The following is a 20,193-nucleotide window of genomic DNA, read 5'->3' as shown; positions in this document are numbered from 1 at the left end:
CATTTCTGGGCTCTCTATTCTGTTCCATTGATCTATGCGTCTGTTTTTGTGCCAGTACCGTACTGTCTTGATGATGACAGCTTTGTGATAGTGCTTGATGTCTGGAATTGTGATGCTGCCATCTTTTGTTTTCTTTTTCAACATTTCTCTGGCTATTTGGGGTCTTTTCCTGGTTTCATATAAATTTTAGGATTAATTGTTTCATTTGTTTGAAAAAAAATGATGGTATTTTGATAAGCATTGCATTAAATGTGTAGATTGCTTTAGGTAGCATAGACATTTTCACAATATTTGTTCTTCCAATCCATGACTATGGAATGTTTTTCCATTTCTTTTTCTTCTTCTATTTATTTCATGGGTACTTTATAGTTTTCTGAGTAAAGATTATTTGCCTCTTTGGTTAGGTTTATTCCTAGGTATCTTAAGGTTTGGGGTGCAAATGTAAAGGGGATTGATTCCTTAATATCTCTTTCTTCTGTCTTGATGTTGGTGTATAGAAATGCAACTGATTTCTGGGCATTGATTTTATATCCTGACACTTTACTGAATTCCTGTATGAATTCTAGCAGTTTTGGAGTGGAGTCTTTTGGGTTTTCCATATAAAGTATCATATCATCTGCAAAGAGTGAGAGTTTGACTTCTTCTTTGCCAATTTGATGCCTTTAATTTCTTTTTGTTGTCTGATTGCTGAGGCTAGGACTTGTAGTCCTATGTTGCATAGCAGTGGTGACAGTGGACATCCCTGCCGTGTTCCTGCCGTGTTCGGAAAAACAGAGTTTGAGAATGATATTCTCAAACATTCTCCATTGAGAATGATATTCGTTGTGGGTTTTCATAGATGGCTTTGATGGTATTGAGGTATGTACCCTCTATCCCTACACTTTGAAGAGTTTTGATCAAAAAAGGATGCTGTACTTTGTCAAATGATTTTCAACATCTATTGAGAGTATCATATGGTTCTTATTCTTTCTTTTCTTTTTTTTTTTAAATTTTATTTATTTATTTGAGAGAGAGACAGTGAGAGAGAGCATGAGCGAGGAGAAGGTCAGAGGGAGAAGCAGACTCCCCATGGAGCTGGGAGCCCGATGCGGGACTCGATCCTGGGACTCTGGGATCATGACCTGAGCCAAAGGCAGTTGTCCAACCAACTGAGCCACCCAGGCGTCCCCTTATTCTTTCTTTTATTAATGTGTTTTTTCACATTGGTTGATTTTTTAGTAATATATCCCACTTTGTCATGGGGATAATCCTTTTAATGTACTGTTGGATCCTATTGGCTAGTATTTTGGTGAGGATATTGTTCTGTAATTCTCCTTGTTGATGGGGTCTTTGTTCGGTTTTGGGATCAAGGTAATGCTGGCCTCATAAAATGAGTTTAGAAGGTTTTTTTTTTTTTTTTCCATTTCTATTTTTTGGAACAGTTTCAGGAGAATAGGTATTACTTCTTCTCTAAGTGTTTGGTAGAATTCCCTGGGGAAGCTGTCTGGTCCTGGGCTTTTGTTTGTTGGGAGAATTTGATGATATCTCCTTACTGGTTATGGGTTTGTTCAGGTTTTCTGTTTCTTCCTGGTTCAGTTTTGGTAGTTTATATGTCTCTAGGAATGCATCCATTTCTTCTGGGTTGTCAAATTTGCTGGTGTATAGTTGTTCATAATATATATTTTTAAAGATTTTATTTTTTGACACAGAGAGAGACACAGCGAGAAAGGGAACACAAGCAGGGGGTGTGGGAGAGGAAAAGGAAGACTCCACACAGGGCAAGGAGCCTGACATGGGGCTTGATCCCAGGACCCTGGGATCATGGCCTGAGCCAAAGGCAGATGCTCAACGACTGAGCCACCCAGACACCCCTCATAATATGTTCTTATAATTGTATTTTTGTGGTGTTGGTTGTGATCTCTCCTCTTTCATTTGTGATTTTATTAATTTGGGTCCTTTCTTTTTTTGATAAGTCTGGCCAGGGGGTTATCGATCTTCTTAATTCTTTCAAAGAACCAGCTCCTGGTTTCATTGATTTGTTCTACTGTTCTTTTGATTTCTATTTCATTGATTTCTGCTCTGAAATGTATGATTTCTCTTTTCCTGATAGGTTTAGGCTTTCTTTGCTGCTCATTCTCTAGCTCCTTTAGGTGTAAGGTTAGGTTGTGTAATTGAGACCTTTCTCGTTTCCTGAGAAAGACTTGTATTTCTATATACTTTCCTCTCAGGACCACCTTTGCTGTGTCCCAAAGATTTTGAACAGTTATGTTTTCATTTTCATTTGTTTCCATGAATTTTTAAATTTCTCCTTTAATTTCCTGGTTGACCCATTCATTCTTTAGCAGGATGCTCTTTAGCAGCCATGTATTTGAGCTCTTTCTGACTTTCCTCTTGTGGTTGAGTTCTAGTTTCAAAGCATCATGGTCTGAAAATATGCAGAGAATGATCCCAGTCTTTTCTTACTGGTTGAGACCTGATTTGTGATATAGGGTGTGATCTATTCTGGAGAATGTTCCACGTGCACTAGAGAAGAATGTGTATTCTGTTGCTTTGGGGTGGAATGTTCTGAATATATCTGTGATGTCCATCTGGTCCAGTGTGTCATTTAAAGCCTTTATTTCCTTGATCTTTTGCTTAGATGATCTGTCCATTTCAGTGAGGGGGGTGTTAAAGTCCCCTCCTATTATTGTATTGTTGTCAATGTGTTTCTTTGATTTTGTTATTAATTGGTTTATACAATTGGCTGCTCCCATGTTAGGGGCATAGATGTTTAAAATTGTTAGATCTTCTTGTTGGACAGGCTCTTTGAGTATGATATAGTGTCCTTCCTCATTTCTTATTATAGTCTTTGGCTTAAAATCTAATTTATCTGATATAAGGATTGCCACCCCAGCTTTCTTTTGATGTCCATTAGCATGGTAAACAGTTTTCCACCCCCTTACTTTAAATCTGGAGGTGTCTTTGGGTCTAAAATGAGTTTCTTGTAGACAGCATATTGATGGGTCTTTTTTTTTTTTTTTAATCCAATCTGATACCCTGTGTCTTTTAATTGGGGCATTTAGCCCATTTACATTCAGAATAACTTTTGAAAGATATGAATTTAGTGCCATTGTATTGCCTGTAAGGTGACTGTTACTGTATATTATCTCTGTTCCTTTCTGGTCTATGTTACTTTTAGGCTCTCTCTTTGCTTAGAGGACCCTTTCAGTATTCCCTGGAGGGCTGGTTTAGTGTTTGCAAATTCTTTTAAGTTTTGTTTGTCCTGAAAGCTTTTTATTTCTCTTTCTATTTTCAATGACAGCCTAGCTGGATATAGTAATCTTGGCTGCATATTTTTCTTGTTAGTGCTATGACTATATCATACCAATCTTTTCTGGCCTTCCAGGTCTCTGTGGCTAGGTGTGCCACCAGTCTAATATTTCTACTGTTGTACATCACAGACCTCTTGTCCTGAGCTGCTTTCAGGATTTTCTCTTTGTCACTGAGACTTGTAAGTTTTATTATTAGATAATGTGGTGTGGACCTATTTTTATTGATTTTGAGGGGGATTCTCTGTGCCCCCTAGATTTTGATGCTTGTTCCCTTTGCCAAATTAGGGGAATTCCCTGCTATAATTTGGTCCAATATACTTTCTGCCCCCACTTCTTCTGAGATCCCAATTATTCTAATGTTGTTTCATCTTATGGTATCATTTATCTCTCGAATTCTCCCCTGTCATCCAGTAGTTGTTTCTCTCTCTTTTTCTTAGCTTGTTTATTTTCCATCATTTGGTTTTCTATATCACTAATTCTCTCTTCTGCCTCATTTATCCTAGCAGAAAGAGACTCCATTTTTTATTGCACCTTATTAATAACTTTTTTTCATTTCAACTTGGTTAGATTTTAGTTTTTTTATTTCTCCAGAAAGGGATTTAATTTCTTCAGAAAGGGATTCTTTAGTACCTTGTATGCTTTTTTCAAGCTCAGCTATCACCTTTATAATCGTCATTCTGAATTGCTGATGTTCGTATTGATTAGGTCCCTAGCCATCCGAACTGCCTCTTGCTCTTTAAAATAAATAAATAAATAAAAATTATTTATTTATTTTTGAGAGAACATGAGAGGATCAGAGGGAGAAGCAGAATCCCTACTGAGGAGGGAACCTGATGCGGGCCTCAATCTCAGGACTCCAGGATCACGACCTGAGCTGAAGGCAGTCACTTAACTGACTAAGCCACCCAGGAACCCTTGTTCTTTTGGGGTGATTTTTTCCACCTTGTCATTTTATCCAGATAAGAATAGATTCTTATATATATATATATATATATCTATATCTTACCTATATATTATAGAATGTTAGATAAGATTCTTAGATAAGAAGGAGAGAACAAAATATAAAAGGGTAGAAATGACCCCAGAAAGATATACATTAACAAAATCAGAAGAGACCCAAAACCAGGTGAAGACTAAAGAAGGAAAAAAGAAAACACACACACACTAGACTGCTGAATAGATTAACAGAGCCACATACTTGATCACTTGATTTTGGGTGTATTTTGGCCTGTTAGAAGAAACTGCCTCCCAGAATTTTAAAGAAAGGAAAAAAATACACAAAAATAAGGGTAACACAATGAAGGGATGGACTATGACTGTAAAGATGAAAATTAAAGATTCTAAAAAAGGAATTGATAAGAAATTGGTTGGAAAAAAAAAAAAGAGAAAGAATGTGATTGGGCTGGAGATCTGAACAAAGCCATGTGCTAGATTTGGGGTATATTTTGATTTTTTAGAAGAAACTGTATCCCAAAATTTTAAATTAAGAAAAACCTCTGTGTATACAAAAAATAAGATTAAATACAATGAAGGGATAGAGTATGACTATAGTACTGAAGATTTTAAAAGATTTTTTAAAAAGGTATTGATAAGATAAAATAGTTAAAAAACATTAAAATAGAAAAGAGGAAAATTTTTAAAAATAGAATAAGACGAAAATAAAATTTAAAAAAGTTAACTTTGAAAGAGTAAAGCATCGTGGGTAAAAAGCCATAAATTCTATGTATTGCTTTCCTCTAGCTCTGGAGTTCCACAGTTCTCACTGAACTTGGTCTTGGCTGGATGTTCCTGCTGATCTTCTGGGGGAGGGGCCTATTGCCATGATTCTCAAATGTCTTTGCCTGAGGCAGAATTGCACCACCCTGGCTGGGGGCCATGCTAAGTGATCTGCTTGGTTTCCCTCTCAGTAGCTTTTGTAACCTGAATGCTTTCCATACAGCTTTGGAGGACAGGAATGAGGACGTTGGCCTCCCAATCTAGGGCCCAGAGGAACGGAGAACTGGGAGCCCCACTCCTCAGTGTGCCCTTGGAGAAAAGCCGTCAATCCCTCCCCCTCCCTGGTCTCCAGCCGCACTCCGTGCTCACCCAGCCTGTGACCAATTGTTTCTATCTCTGGTACACGGCTCTGTTTGGAGTCTCCAAGCCCAGCAGATCTGAAGTGCAGCTCCTGCTCTGCTCCTCCTGGAGGAGGAAGGAGGGGTCTCCCCAGATCTGCCACTTGTGGGGTCCCTGCTCAGAGAGCAGTGGTCGGACTGTGACTCGGATCATGGTGTAAGGTAACCCTGAACTGAGAGCCCCCTCCTTGGCTCCATCTTTGCTGCCGGCTTCCCCACTCCAATATCTGACAGCTCTGCCGCACTCAGGCACCCTAGTCTTTCTGTGACCCCGTGGGTCCTGAGACCACACTGTCCCTATGAGGGCTCCACCCTCTGTTTAGCCTCTGGAGCAATGTCCCTCAGTGGAGCAGACTTCTAAATGTTCGGATTTTGTGCTCTGCTGCTCCACAGCTTGCCAGGAGCCAGCCCCTCCCCCCACGGTCTATCTTCCTGTCGCTTCGGATTCACTTCTCTGCCAGTCCTGCCTTCCAGAAAGTGGTCGGTTTTCTGTTCTTAGAATTGGTGCTCTTCTGCTCTTCTATCTCCTGTTGAGCTTATAAGTGTTCAGAATGGTTTGACAACTATCTAGCTGAACTCCTGGGACCCAATGATATTTAGGTCTCCTACTCCTCTGCCATTTTGCTCCTCCCCCTCCTGGATACTGAACTTTGATGGGATGTGTCATTTGCAAATATCTTCTTTCATTGTGTAGGTTGCCTCTTAGTTTTTTTGATTATTTCCTTTATTGGGTAGAAGGTTTTTATTTTGATGTAGCCCCAGTAGTTTATCTTTGCTTTTGTTTCTCTTGCCTCATAAGACCTATCTAGAAAGATTTTGCTACAACCAGTATTGGAGAAATTACTGACTGTGTTGTCTTCTAGGATTTTTATGGTTTCATGTCTCTTATTTAGTCCTTTAATCCATTTTGTGTTTATTTTTGTGTATGGTATAAGATTGTGGTCTAGTTCATTCTTTTGCATTTTGCTGTCCAGTTTTCCCGACACCATCTGTTGAAGACACTGTATTTTTCCCAATGCATATTCTTGTCTCCTTTGTAGAAGATTAATTGACCAGAAAATTGAGGATTTATTTCTGGGCTCTCTATTCTATTCTACTGAGCTATGTGCCTGTGCTGGTACCATACTGTTTTGATTACTACAGCTTTGTAGAATGTCTTATAATCTGGGATTACAATACCTCCAGCTTTGTTCTTTTTGAAGATTGCTTTAGCTATTTGAGGTCTTTTATGGTTCCATACAAATTTTAGGATTATTCTAGTTCTGTGGAAAAATGCTATTGGTATTTTAACAGGGTTGCATTAAATTTGTAGATTGTTTTGGGTAGCATGGGCATTTTAACAGTATTTGTTCTTCAAACCCACGAGCATGGAATCTTTTGTTTGTATCATCTTCAATTTCTTCCATCAGTGTTTTATAGTATTCAGAGTACAGGTCTTTTACCTCCTTGGTTTAGTTTATTCTTAGGTATTTTATTATTTTTGCTTCATTTGTAAATGGGACTTTTTCCTAATTTCTCTTTCTGCTCCTTTATTATTAGTGTATAGAAATACAGTGGTATGTTGCTGCATATTGATTTTGTATCCTGCAACTCTTACTGAATTCATTTATCAGTTCTAGTAGTTTTTTTGGTGAAGTCTTTAGGGTTTTGTATATAGTATCATGTATCTGCAGATAGTGAAAATTTTACTTCTTCCTTACCAATTTACATGCCTTTTATTGTCTGATTGCTAAGGCTAGGACTTCCATACTATGTTAAATAATACTGGTGAGAGGGGACATCCCTGTCTTGTTTCTGACCTTATGGGAATTGCTGTCAGCTTTTCACCAGGTGGGCATTTTATTTATTTTTATTTTATTTTATTTTTAAAGACTTTATTTATTTATTTGACAGAGAGAGAGATCACAAGTAGGCAGAGCAGCAGGCAGAGGGAAAAGGGGAAGCAGGATCCCCTCTGCGCAGAGAGCCTGATGCAGGGCTCCATCCCAGGACTCCGAGATCATGACCTGAGCCAAAGGCAGAGGCTTAACCCACTGAGCCACCCAGCCACCCCCCCCCCCCCCCCAGGTGGGTATTTTAAACCCTTCAATTCACTGTTATTTATCAGTAATCTGACAGTGTTATGCTGGTGGTGGATTATGTTAGGGAGCACATCAGACATGATCTCTGACTTGATATATATAGAATTTATATGATATGTAGAATTGAATGGAGATACTGATATCAAATGGCACACACAATTATCTGTAATTATTGGGATGACTGGGTGACTCTGTCAGTTAAGCATTTGCCTTCGATTTGGGTCATGATCCCAGGATACTGGGACCGAGTCCCACATCAGGCTCCTTGCTCTGCAGGGAGCCTACTTCTCCCTCTGCCTGCTCTGCCTGCCGCTCATCCTGTTTGTGCTCTCTCGCTGACAAATAAATAAATCTTAAAACAAGCCTGTATTTATTATGAGCCAAAGCTGCACACAGTGATATGGGAATGTAGACCTGGCTTTTGGGGTTTTGCACCTTGGCATGGTGTGAGGCAGAGGGTCTCACTCTATTGTTAAAGACGCAGTTAATCCCCGTTCTTCGTGGTATACCTAGTCCTGCCCCCATCAGTGCCCAGCGTTTCCATGTTCAGTGCCTGTTTCTCATTTGCTGTAGAGTAAGACTAAACTCTATTTGTGTGTGTGTGTGTGAGGGGGCAGTTACCTGAGTATGTGGAGTCAGGTTTGGTCCATGAGGTCTAACTGCTTCCTTTAAATAACTGGTTCCCACGTGGGGTCTTCTGTTCCTAAGCTTTTCTGGAGTTCGCTAATGCTGGCTTTCTCTTATTTTTGGGTTCACCCAATAGAAGAGGAAGAGGCAAAAACATCTTTATTTCATAATCTTGAAACCAATGTCATTACTTATCTGTCTCTCCTGATAGGTTGTGACATACCTGAGGACAGTGGATTACATTGGTATCTCTAGATGAGCAAAATGTGCAGCGCCTCTTAGGTGCTCAGTAAATATTTATTGAATAACTACTACTTTACATTTGTGGAACTTGGAGCACCCATCCATAGTCCCATTCTTAAAGCCTCTACCAAGTCATCAGGGCAGGTGCTATTATCCTGCCTTCAAAGAATGATTGGTTTTGAAACTTCTTAATCTCTGTGACCAAGGTAGTGGCTTTTCCAAAGTTTTGCCTTTGCGGTAGCAATTATGAGGACCAGGGTATGGGTCTCCTTTCTCCTAGCCCACTGTTGCCCTGGACTCTCCCAATCCTTCCCCCAGAAGAAAGGCACCTGCGATGGCATCAGTGGCAAGTTCAGGTAAAGACTCAGGCAGTAAGATGGTATTTTGATTTAAAAATATCTCTTCTATCTTCCTGGTGATATTCTGTCCTGCCCCAATAGACACAGAAACCTGATTTTAGAAATCTGAGAATTCGTCTACAACACATTTGCTGTGTAAGCCACTTCTGGAGATTGGCCAAGGTGACAAAACAGCTATGGGAATGGACAAGGCAACAGGACAGATGGTCAATTCAGTGCCGTCTTAGGATTTCGTCCTCAGACCTCAAATACTACTAGAGACAATCCCCGACTAATTTCCGTAGAAAGCTATTTATTAAGCAGAACTCTGGGGCATTAGTGGCATTAGATTTCATTCACTTCTATGAAGCCCCAAATGGCTCCCGGCCAGGTCTCATTCTATCAGGGGAAAGAGACACGGTGTCCTGGGGTGCACCAGGCAGACTATCCTCCACGTCTGGCTGAGACTGGGACATACAGAGCCCAAAATTAGCTTCTTGTGCCCTGCTGCCTTCTCTCTCCCCCTCTGGTCATGGCAGAGCCCTCATGTCATTTGTAGCCAGGTTTTTTACTTTATAAAATCAAATATGTGAGTATCTTAAGAAACATTATTCTGAAATTGAGAAATGAACTTACAAGCTTATTTGATAGACCCTAAAAGACTATCCCTGTGGTTGTTGTGACGCAAAAGAAGAGAGTAGATGGAAAGATCACGATTACATAGCTGTAGGAATGCACTGGCATAAACTCTAGCTCTGCTAGAGAATTTTAGGTCATCGGGGCAGCACACTTGATGGCAAGGACTGGTCTTCTCCTGAGACTCCCGGCGAGGGGCGTGTGACTGTGCGCAGGGCTGGAGGGTCCACAGACTCTCTGGGCGGCCTGCTCCGGCCCTGGCAGGACTACTCCATCTAAAAATTCTGTAACTGTCCGTGTTCACATTTTATGTTTTTCCCAATGTCCTGGCCGTCTTCACAGACATAGAAAATTGAAGTTCATACAAAATTGAATATAAGCTCAGCATTTGTCTGTTTCCCATTGTTGAATGGGATTTCTCCGGTGCGGGACAGAGAGTAGCTTTTGTTCGTACTTTACGTCTAGAGAAAGGCACTGGTGGGAAGTGGACAGAATGAGAGAAAATGATGTTTTTAAAAGACTTACGGGGATGTTTAATGACATTACCTCTCCAGCATTACTCAGAAATGGTTTTTCTTTTTGTGGTCTGGGTGAAAGGCAAAATTATTAATAGCTGAGGAGTAGTTTTGGAAAGGGAGGGAAAATAATTATGAAAGCATGCTGTAAGCTTCTTGCAAAATACTGTTTTGGTCAAGTCAGTCCCAGCCTCAACACGGGTGACTGAATCTCGGTAAAGGGCAGCGAGGCTGCAGGCCCTGAGGATGACCGTGTTCCAAGGGACGTACTTCCTCCGGGAAAGGGAACCAGAGATATGGGAAGAGCGTAAGCCAGAGTAGTTTTGGGCACTTGTGGTTTGCTAATCATTTGCTAGTCTGGCTGTGTTCAACTGTAAAGAACTTGAGAACAGTTATTCTGCTGAGAACACCGTCTCTGGCTACAAGGGGAAAGCTGATGGAAGTGGGAGTCCTGTTAGCACCGAACTTAGAAAGGACAGACCAACGACTGCCAGGCAACAGGGTAACAGAATCCCAATTTTGAGGGCCAGCCCCAGCCTCCCAAACAAATTTCCTCAAAGTGGGGCTTGTCTCTGCAGAACTTTGGGGAAATATGTGCAGAAACATGATTTGTGGTTCTGTGATTCCGTATCTATGGTCTCATTTTTAGAAATGAATCCTCCCTCCCCCTGTATTTGGAACTTCTGATTTGGCAATGGAAGACCCATTTCTGATATATACTGAGATGAGCTTCCTGTGTTAAAATAAGAATTGTTTTCTACTGAAAAAATTGGCATTTAACTTAAAAAAATAATTATTGCTTTCCCTCTGGAAAGTCTTGGCTTCATGATTAATTATAGCTAAGTGAAAGTGTACACAGGAACTCTAGTAAGTAGATTCTTCTAACTATAAAAGGATGAGAGCTGAATTTTTTCTGGGCTAACTTTTGCTGTCACATTTTTTATTTTTTATTTTTATTTTATTTATTTAAAAATTTTTATTTATTTATTTGACAGACAGAGATCACAAGTAGACAGAGAGGCAGGCAGAGAGAGAGGAAGGGAAGCAGACTCCCCGCTGAGCAGAGAGCCCGATTCGAGGCTCGATCCTAGGACCCTGGGATCATGACCTGAGCAGAAGGCAGAGGCTTAACCCACTGAGCCACCCAGGTGCCCCACATTTTTAAAAATCAGTTTTGGGTGAGGGAATTTGCAGCATCAGTTGTGATATAACAAAGAACTAAACTGACTGCATTAAAATTTAGAAAGGAGTAGGGCAGATGTAACCAACAGAGGCATATAAAACATGATGATAATACCACTGATATCAAGATAAATCACAGCCATATTTCATATTTTATTCAACTTTAATATGGTTTCCATTATTAACTTTTAAAAACAAAATGATTTCCAGTTTAGAAAACAATGCACTGACCACATAATTCCTTTTTCATTTTATACAGTTATACAAATATTCTAAATACACATTCTGTGTTCAAGATGATGGCAAATAAGATTAACTGTACAGTATGTAAGGAAAGAAAATATTTTAAGCATATTTAGAAGCAATAGAAATGTCTATACAAAACAAGCAAAAATGGAATAAAATTTTTTATTTTTAAAGTATTGCAACAGGCCCACAGGTTTGTAACAAAAATGTCTTTGCACAGTTCCTCACAATGCCCCAGGAATAACTAAAGCAAGACAGCGGTTTTAGAAAATAACATTTCAAAATGCTACACATGGTACTATTGTTTGCACAGTTTGATCAAAATAACAACTCTACTCTGAGTCAAGCAAAACCTAGAGGAAATATACCTAACAACTTGAAAATCATTTGTATAAAATTCATTGCACATTATTTTACTCAGTTGTTTGAAAAGTAAAAAAGTGTATTTACAAAATATTTCGCAGTCAAAATTATAAAGTGAATGAGTATCTCTAAGTAACACGTCTTGATACAGATAGTTCAAGGAAAACACACAAATGGTTTTTTTTGTTTTTTGTTTTGTTTTTTTTTTAAAGAGGTTTTCAGTGCTCCTTCCACAGGGAAGTAAGTATCATCTACTCAAATGGATTTACAAGATGTTACACATACTGGAGCAAACTGAACACATACGTTATAAAAGGATGAAGAAGGATCTGTACATTGTAAGAAGTGAGCTATTCAGAGATCAACAAGTACAACTGTTAATTCAGTTAGCATAAAAGCCTTCATAGTCTTCAGATAATAGACAGTGAACATACTTGACTCGATGAAAAGTTGAGAAAGCACCATGCACAACAGTTTAGTGGTAAACACCGAAAAAAAAAAATAGCACCTGGAATTCTGTGATTTTGACAGTTTAAAACTGGTCTAGTAATTGCCGGAGATATGGTGCCTTGGATAATTCTCTATTTACTCGGGAGAGTTTGAAAAGTACTGGGCAGTTCAGAGAAACACACGGGATCTGCCGGTCAAAGCACCCTGTGCAGTTCTTGCAGATCTGAAAGCATAAGCGGGATACGTAAAACAGTAGCAAAGTCCCTGTGTGTGTGTGTTAACCGCAAACTCGCACAACCCTTCCTCTCTGGCCCACTGTAGGTTACTGGCAGACGGATGAGATGCAACACACTTCAGAAAGTTTCATTAATTCTCATCTCTGAAGCCCAACTACCCTGACGGATATTACAGGTTACCCTTGAACAACATGGATTTGACACGCACAGGTCCACTTGTATATGGATTTTTTTTTTCCAATAAATTCACAGTACACTATTATAAATGTTACAAATTTCTTAAAGGAAGCTAGAGAAAAAATAAGTTTTTCTCTAACTTAAGGATTGTTTTCTCTAGCTTAAAGATACAGTATATAATCCATGTAACATACAAAATAAGTGTTAAGTGTTACCAGTAAGGCTTTCCATCAACAGTAGACGATTAGTAATTTAAGTTTTTGGACAGTCAAAATTCCTATGTGGATTTTTGACTGGGGGGGGTAGTTACCCCACCCCTATGTTGTTCAAGGGTCAATGGTATATTAAGATCCACAAATAAGCTACCCAATTACCATGAAAGACTATCTTTAAAAAAAAAACTTTTTTTTTTTAAGATTTTATTTGTTTATTAGAGAGAGAGAGAATGAGAGTGAGAGAGCATGAGAGGAAAGAGGTCAGCGGGAGAAGCAGACTCCCTGCCAAGCAGGGAGCCCAATGCGGGACTCGATCCCGGGATTCCAGGATCATGACCTGAGCCGAAGGCAGTCGCTTAACCAAATGAGCCATCCAGGTGCCCCGAAAGACTATCTTTTAAATGAGCTATAAACACTAATTTTTTTTTTCAAATTACTCAGATTTATCTTTTTAGATGCCAATAATAAGCGATCCATTTTCTGATTCCAGAAGAGAAAAATGTCAGTATGGAAAAAAAAATCAAAAGATACGAATTAGAAAGTAGTAGTCCGGATCAGTAGTTCTCATATTTTGCTATACACGAGCTTAAAAGTATACTAACACCCAAGGCCCATCCCAGACCAATGAATCACAATCCTCAGGCAAAAGAGCCTAAGGATATGTATACTTTTTAAGGCCCCCAGGTGATCTGGATGTTCAATAAGATTTGGTCTAAAGAAAAATAATTAATGCTATTTTTAGCGGTGGAGCAGCATGATAATGTCTTAATGATCAGATATTAAACAAAGTCTCAGGTCACACATAGGTTAAAAAGATTATAAAACATGAAAAACATCAAAAAATTAAAAAGGATATTAAATGTGGATCCAAGGGTCAAGCAAGTACAGGCTGGGTTTTTATTTGAATAGTGTATCCAACAGTGTGTTTACAGAACAGATGCAAACAGCTGCCTCTACTCCAGATGATCTCAGAGAGAAATCAAACTGCTTTAGTGGTTCTCTGATCTGTATCTCAAAGAGCTTCTCTTTTTGAGATGTCTCAACATTTTTGTTCTTTGCCCCAAGACCTTCCAGTCATCCGGAGGGGACATTCTTCCGAGCACAGTGCTTACTGTGTCCAGTACTCGGACACCGTCCGAGCGAACTCCTGAGAAACTGTGCACTGACCGAGTGTGCTCTCCGAGGACTAAGGATGCTCTTCTACTAGGACACCTTTCCCTAGGAGTCTCTGCCAGGAGGCTCCCATCTCTTCCCAAATATAGAGCTTCTGTGCTACAACTGAGTGTCAGCGGCTGGGCACACAGATCCATATTTATGCACCCTCTGTGCCGTATAAACAAGCCAGGATGGAATTACTTGCCACTTTAAATCTTAACTCAATTTTTAGTTTCAAGATCCATTACTGGTGATTTAAACCCTGGAATGCTACATCTTAATTCAGCTTATGTTTTAAAACTCGAAACACTACAACCTGGATACTTACTTTTTAGCTCATGAGGCAGACATTTAAAAAAAAAAAAGGAAAGTCTGCTGTAGTCTTTCTTTCTGCTAGCTTTTGAAAAATTCTGAAGACATAAGAAAGCCAATCAGATGCTTATTTCATTCACTTTCACTCTTTCATGTTTATTATTAAAAGTGTTTAAGGCGATGAATTTTTCTCTGAGATCTGCTATGGCTGTCTAGAATATTATGTGTGTGTTTAAGAGAGAGTTAAAGTTTCCAAGTGTAATGATCATTTTGTTTTCTGAGTTTAAAATGAATTACTAGCATTATAGCATTGCATTGATAAAATGTCTGTAGTACTTCCAACTTTTGTTAGTTTATTAAGGCTCTCTCTCTCTTTTTAAAGATTTTATTTATTTGAGAGAGAGACGGGAAGAGAGGAGCAGCAGACTCTCAGCTGAGCAGGGAACCTGCTATCAGGACCCTGGGATCATGACCTGCGCTGAAAGCAGATGCTGACTGAGCCACAAAGGTGCTCCTTATTAAAAGCTTTCTTTGCAGACTAAGATAGGGTCAATTTTTTAACATTCTGTAACACTTGAAAAAAGGTGTATCCTAGAATACTGGCTTTCAGGGTTTGATAAATAATCATAAGGTCTACCTTATGTTGTTTATATCTTCTATAACTACTTTTTTTTTTTTTTAAGATTTTATTTATTTATTTGACAGAGAGAAATCACAAGTAGATGGAGAAGCAGGCAGAGAGAGAGAGGGGGAAGCAGGCTCCCCGCCAAGCAGAGAGCCCGATGCGGGACTCGATCCCAGGACCCTGAGATCATGACCCGAGCGGAAGGCAGGGGCTTAACCCACTGAGCCACCCAGGCACCCTATAACTACTTTTTGATCACTTGATTGTTCTTGGGCTGAGAAGCATGTGAAAATCTATTACTATATTTCTATTTCTTATTATATCTCCTATAATTTCTGCTTTATGCAAATTTCTACAGATTAGTTAGTATACAGTTAACACATTTTAATTCTTAAAAAAAGCTTTAAAGTTTAAAATGTCTTTTGAAAGATCATGAGTCATCCTTATTTATACAACAACATCCCTTCTTTTATGTATTTCTATATGAAATAAGACCCAATCCTGACCAAGGGATCTAGTTAAATCAATGGCACCAACTAGTGTGGTGTAGGTCACTGAAGGCAGAAGCTAGGAAGGTCCAGAGAAGAGACCTACACAGCCTTCGACTTCAGTGGGACTCCGGAGGTCCTGCTCACATTTGCGCCTTGTAATAGAAGCCAACAAGACAATCTGCTATGGGGTTGGTTGCTATCACCGGGGCAGCAACCTATAAAATAGAAGCTGGGAGCACCCAGTGACTTCAGTGGTTGCACGGACTAGAACCCGAACACTAACACGGAAGTGGTTGCAAATGGGCTGGTAATCGCCCCCGTGACATACCGCTGCTTCCCCTGTGCATCAGCAAGAAGCTGTTCTATGTCCCAATTCTTACTGCCGCCCTGGGCAGGACTCTGCTCAGGCACAGCTGACGCAGCAGTACGAGAGAGGAGGGCCTCTACCCTCCCTGGGCTCCCGAGCTTGCCAGCGGGGGAAGCCCGACACACACACAGGCACAGCCAGGCAGAAGAGCTTATGGCGGGAGCCCACTGCAGGGAAGGCTTCACCGGGTCTAGGGGTTTAAGCGGATTCCTTGTAGAGGATGATTCATGGAGGTAGAGGAAAGCACTCCAGACAGAAGGAATAGGATTTTAAAAGGCCAGAACACGGAAGAAATTCAAGTGCGTTCATGGACCGAAAGTTCAGCATGGGATGCACGGAGGGCGGCGTAGCGGCGCGCGGGCAGAGGTGGCAGGAGGCGCCCGGACGGAGGCGGACTTACAAAGCCCACCCCGGAGTTCGAATCATCAGAGAGAAAGAGCACCAGACTGGTACTTTTAAAATACAATTCTAGCTAGTGTTAGAATGCAGACGGGCGGCTGGGTGACTCAGTCGAAGAAGCCTCCAGCTCCCGACTTAGACTCAGTCATGATCTCAGGGTCGTGAGAGGGAGCCCAGCGTCGGGCTCTGGGCCCGGGGGGCTCTGCTCCTCTCCTTCGCCCTCTGCGCTTGCCCCGCCCCCTGCTCGCACAGGCGGTCGCTCGCAAAACCGGACGCAGACCGGAACGCAGACGAGGCAGGTGGCTGTTGCCGGAGTCCAAGGGGAGAGAATGGATGGTAACAGAAGGGAAGGAGGAAAGTGAGGCTACTTAGAACTACTTAAGGGGCTGGATGGGGAGAGGAAAAATCAACTTCTTTCGGCAGGCGAGGCTTCTGTGGCGCATCAAATAACCCTCCCTTCCGAGTCTACCATCCTTAATGAGATCTGCCTAATGGATTCTGGAGGACTGGCTGTGCTCTCGAAAACTTAAGGATTTCCTGCCAATACTAACTGTAGTGGTTAGAATGGTGCAGAGCAAACAGTCTGCGCTTTATCAACCCTTGATTATCTTCAGAAAATATTCAAATTCTTCAAAGTGTTCTCTCCCTGGTCACCTTCGTGGCAGCTAAGTTTTACTGACTGTGGATGGATACTCTGTCTTGATTCAACACATTACCTTGAGGATAGGGTGCAGAGCCTGGCCTTCACGTAGCGGTTTGGATACTTTAGGACTGTGAGGCTGATTGTAGAAGAGAATTTACAACACCAGAGCTAGATGGGGCCTACAAAACAGGCCGATAAAACAGGCCAAAGGACAAAGCCGATATTATGAAGTCCAGACTAGAATCCTGATGTCATTATTATCAGCATAATTCATTTCCCACTAACTCACACTACCTCTCAATTATTTGGCTGGTTTTCAAACATTTCAAGTACTTTATATACTGCTCTTCTAAAATGAGACAAAACAAACTCCACTCCAAAATTGTGTTCTCTAGCCTGAAAGCTACAAGTGTAACATGAAATGTGATGGGGTAAGATATAATCATTCCTTTAAAAAATATACTACTTTGTTTTTAAAAAACGTGCTAGAAAATTTTTCTTCAGATTTCAATTTCCAATTTCTTTCAAGAGATTTCTGTTGTTTATTTCTGCTAAAATTTCCATATTTGAAAAATCATCTCTGTATTTTATGCCTGTATCCCAGCCAACTGCTTATTAGCAATGTAACACAGGGCAAATTACTTAACCCCTCTGTGACAGTTGACTCATTTGTAAGAGTTCTCTTGCACAGATTAAGACCCAGTTATGTTGGGGCACCTGGGTGGCTCAGTGGGTTAAAGCCTCTGCCTTTGGCTCAGATCATGATCCCAGGGTCCTGGGATTGAGCCTCACATCGCACTCTCTGCTCACCAGGGAGCCTGCTTCCTCCTCTCTCTGCCTGCCTCTCTGGCTACTTGTGATCTCTCTGTCAAAAATCTTAAAAACAAAAAAAAAAAGGACCCAGTTATGTTAACTATTTTCTATCTGGACTCTTAGAACTGTGAGCCTTCCAAGTTTACTAGCAATTCTGTAGGACAACTGGATTTTTATGAGAATGGTATGTAGCTATGGTAAAGAAATTGGTACTTGCTTTAAAAAAAAATACTAATTATAAAAAAAATTGGGTGGAAGAACATTGTAGTTCTAGGTTTTAATAAACACAGTACACTATTCCATAAAAACAAAAAGTTATGGAATAATCAATAAAACTAAAAGGCAACCTATGGAATGGAAGAAGGTATCTGCAAATGACATATCTGATAAAGGGTTAATATCCAAAACAATCCATCTTTAAATAATTTAGTTCAATTATGGTATTTTTGATATTTTAAAGTTTATTAATTTAGAATCTTTAGTTTGCTTTTCAACCAGTTTCATATCTCAAACTCTATTTCAAGTATTGATGACATTTCCCTAAAGAATCTGATTGCCTGGGACTCTGGGTTTATCTAACAAGATCATACCTTTACAAGCTGCTCCTGTTTACGTTCCAGCTCTCGAATTTCTTGGTTGAGGATGACGGCGACATGCTGAGGCTGGCTCCGACATTTAGTGCAGATGCCATGTTGAGTCAGGTCGTCACACACAGGACAATGTAAAGTAGTAAAATATTGTGAAATAGTGCCTTTTCGCCCTTCAGGTTCACTTCGAGATGAGCTGGTGGCTTTCTGGATCTATAAAAACATCAATTCAGAAATAAGTTTCAGGGAGGTGGGCTGAGAGGGGAGTGAAATGGGTGACGCGGATTACAGAGGACACTTTTGTACATCATGCTGAGCACCGAGTAGCGGACAGAACTGCTTTGTCACTGTACACCTGCAACTAAAGGATCACTGTATGTTAACCATACTGGAATTAAAATAATAAAACTTTAAAAAAAAGTCTGATCAGCTTCATAGCAGAGCTGTTACTGTTATGCTAATTATAGGTTTAGGAAGGCATTGCTTCACTGACCTAACAAATAACGAATAGCTACTATACGTCAGGTACTGTCCTACATAATGGGGATACAGAAATGAACAAAATCCTTCCTTTCACAGAACTTAAATGTTAGTATCATCTGTGTATATATGTACTTATTTAGGGGAAGAAAATGGGTCTCTGTCCCTCAGTTTTTTGGCTGAGATATACAGTGTGAGATCATCCAGGACACTGGAGATTAGAGAGGACAGTGGAAGAAATCCAGGTTGAGAGTGGATACTGTTTCAGGCCGCACCAGTGGGCCAGGGAAACAAGGCAAGTTAGGAGGTTAAAAATAACTTGTTAGGCAGTAGGATACAAAATTCAAGCAAAAGTAAGCCTGGAAGATTCCAGATGAAATTAGATGTATGTCACCTAAGCATTCTTCATTGGAAGGTAATACTAGTTTCAGAGATCGGTCTTCTGGTACTATTTCTGGTACTTAAGTAACGTTTTCGTGTTGTCATTATGCCCTCGGTCTCCTCCTGGTATCTTTAAATTACTATGCATCGGAGTTATTATTAGGCCAAACTCTTACAAATGCCTGCTTTAGCGCTCTTGCTGATGAAACGGGGAGCTGCCGGAGCCTCCTGGGGCAGAGCTAGGACCCAGAAGACAGACGGCAGCCAGTGTGCCTCCCGCCTTGTTTCCAAGCTCATTCTTTCCCTGAGGCCACACATGCTTGTTGAGACATTAAAAGTAATTTGAGGCTCAACTTTCACTAGTTTGCCTAGACAGCACGAGTCTTCTGTAGTCTGAGACAACAGCAGATGACTGAGCAGATCCAATTCTGAACAGGAGATAGAAGTCCTCTCCAAGACTCGTGTTTCCCCGACGATTATCCAATCCCAGACTGCTCCTCCAGGCTGCCAGGGAGTTAACTAGGAGTTCAAGCAAAATTCCCTTGGCCAATATTCCAAGTTCCAGGTTTTACTTTAGTATAATGCTCTTTTAACGTCATTTTGTTAGTCTGATTTCCTCAAGCACTATGTCAAGATGCGACATACGACACACATTTCTTAAGCACCCATTCTGAAGGGATTTTTGCTCTCCTTCATTTACTTTTTATTAGCTGGTTTATTATGAAAATTTATCCAAAATAGCTGCAGAATTTATTTTACTCTTCTATAATTTGGCCAATGTGACAGCAGCTGGGAAGGTGTTTGTAGAAAACTCAATTTCTTTTAGGAAACCAGAAGACAGTGGAGCCTTTGCCAGTTTAGGATAATAGAGCATCCATGTTGCCTCTCATAGCACTTAAATAAACTCTTTAGTTCTACTGGAAACTGCAAGTGAGTTCTCTCCACAGGCATAGTATAGGTGTACTATTTGGTAGGCTTACCCTTGGTAACTCATGATACCAGCTGAAGACATCAATACCAATGAGTGAGAAGATTCTTGCCAGGGGCGGCAGGATTTGCTTGGTGATATAGTAAGTGGCATTCAGTCTCAGAGCCGGGTCTTGCAGCACCTCCACCGGGCGCCTCACCAGCTGGATAAGTGGCACTCCGGGGGCCCCGCAGATGATCACGTAGGGCACTCGCTCTCCAACTCGAGGCTCAGAGCGCCGATCGTAAGTAAGCATTTTC

General features: G+C 40.6%; 1 protein-coding gene across 5 annotated transcripts in view; it reads right to left on the bottom strand.

Moving 5' to 3' along the window:
- The window catches only part of REV3L (REV3 like, DNA directed polymerase zeta catalytic subunit), a 216,175-nt gene that overhangs the window by 19,888 nt on the left and 176,094 nt on the right, over positions 1 to 20,193 (bottom strand). For 3 of the 5 annotated variants that reach the window (XM_004753515.3, XM_004753516.3, XM_045080202.1), the window contains exons 30-32: positions 19,947 to 20,193; positions 18,109 to 18,318; positions 11,160 to 12,308 (exon numbers count right to left, since the gene is read on the bottom strand). In XM_004753515.3, coding sequence (XP_004753572.1) covers positions 12,168 to 12,308; positions 18,109 to 18,318; positions 19,947 to 20,193 — 598 coding nt within the window. In that variant the 3' untranslated portion in view covers positions 11,160 to 12,167. Of the gene's footprint in view, positions 1 to 11,159; positions 12,309 to 14,996; positions 16,885 to 18,108; positions 18,319 to 19,946 lie in introns of those variants that run through there. The other 2 variants (XM_045080201.1, XM_045080200.1) reach the window with 2 other exon arrangements.

Source organism: Mustela putorius, unplaced genomic scaffold (assembly GCF_011764305.1).
Source record: "Mustela putorius furo isolate JIRA1106 unplaced genomic scaffold, ASM1176430v1.1 tig00000450_pilon_pilon_pilon, whole genome shotgun sequence".
In the NCBI taxonomy this organism is placed as follows: Eukaryota; Metazoa; Chordata; class Mammalia; order Carnivora; family Mustelidae; genus Mustela; species Mustela putorius.
Note: the sequence above shows the minus strand (reverse complement) of the source record. Positions and strands in the feature narration are given on the sequence as shown.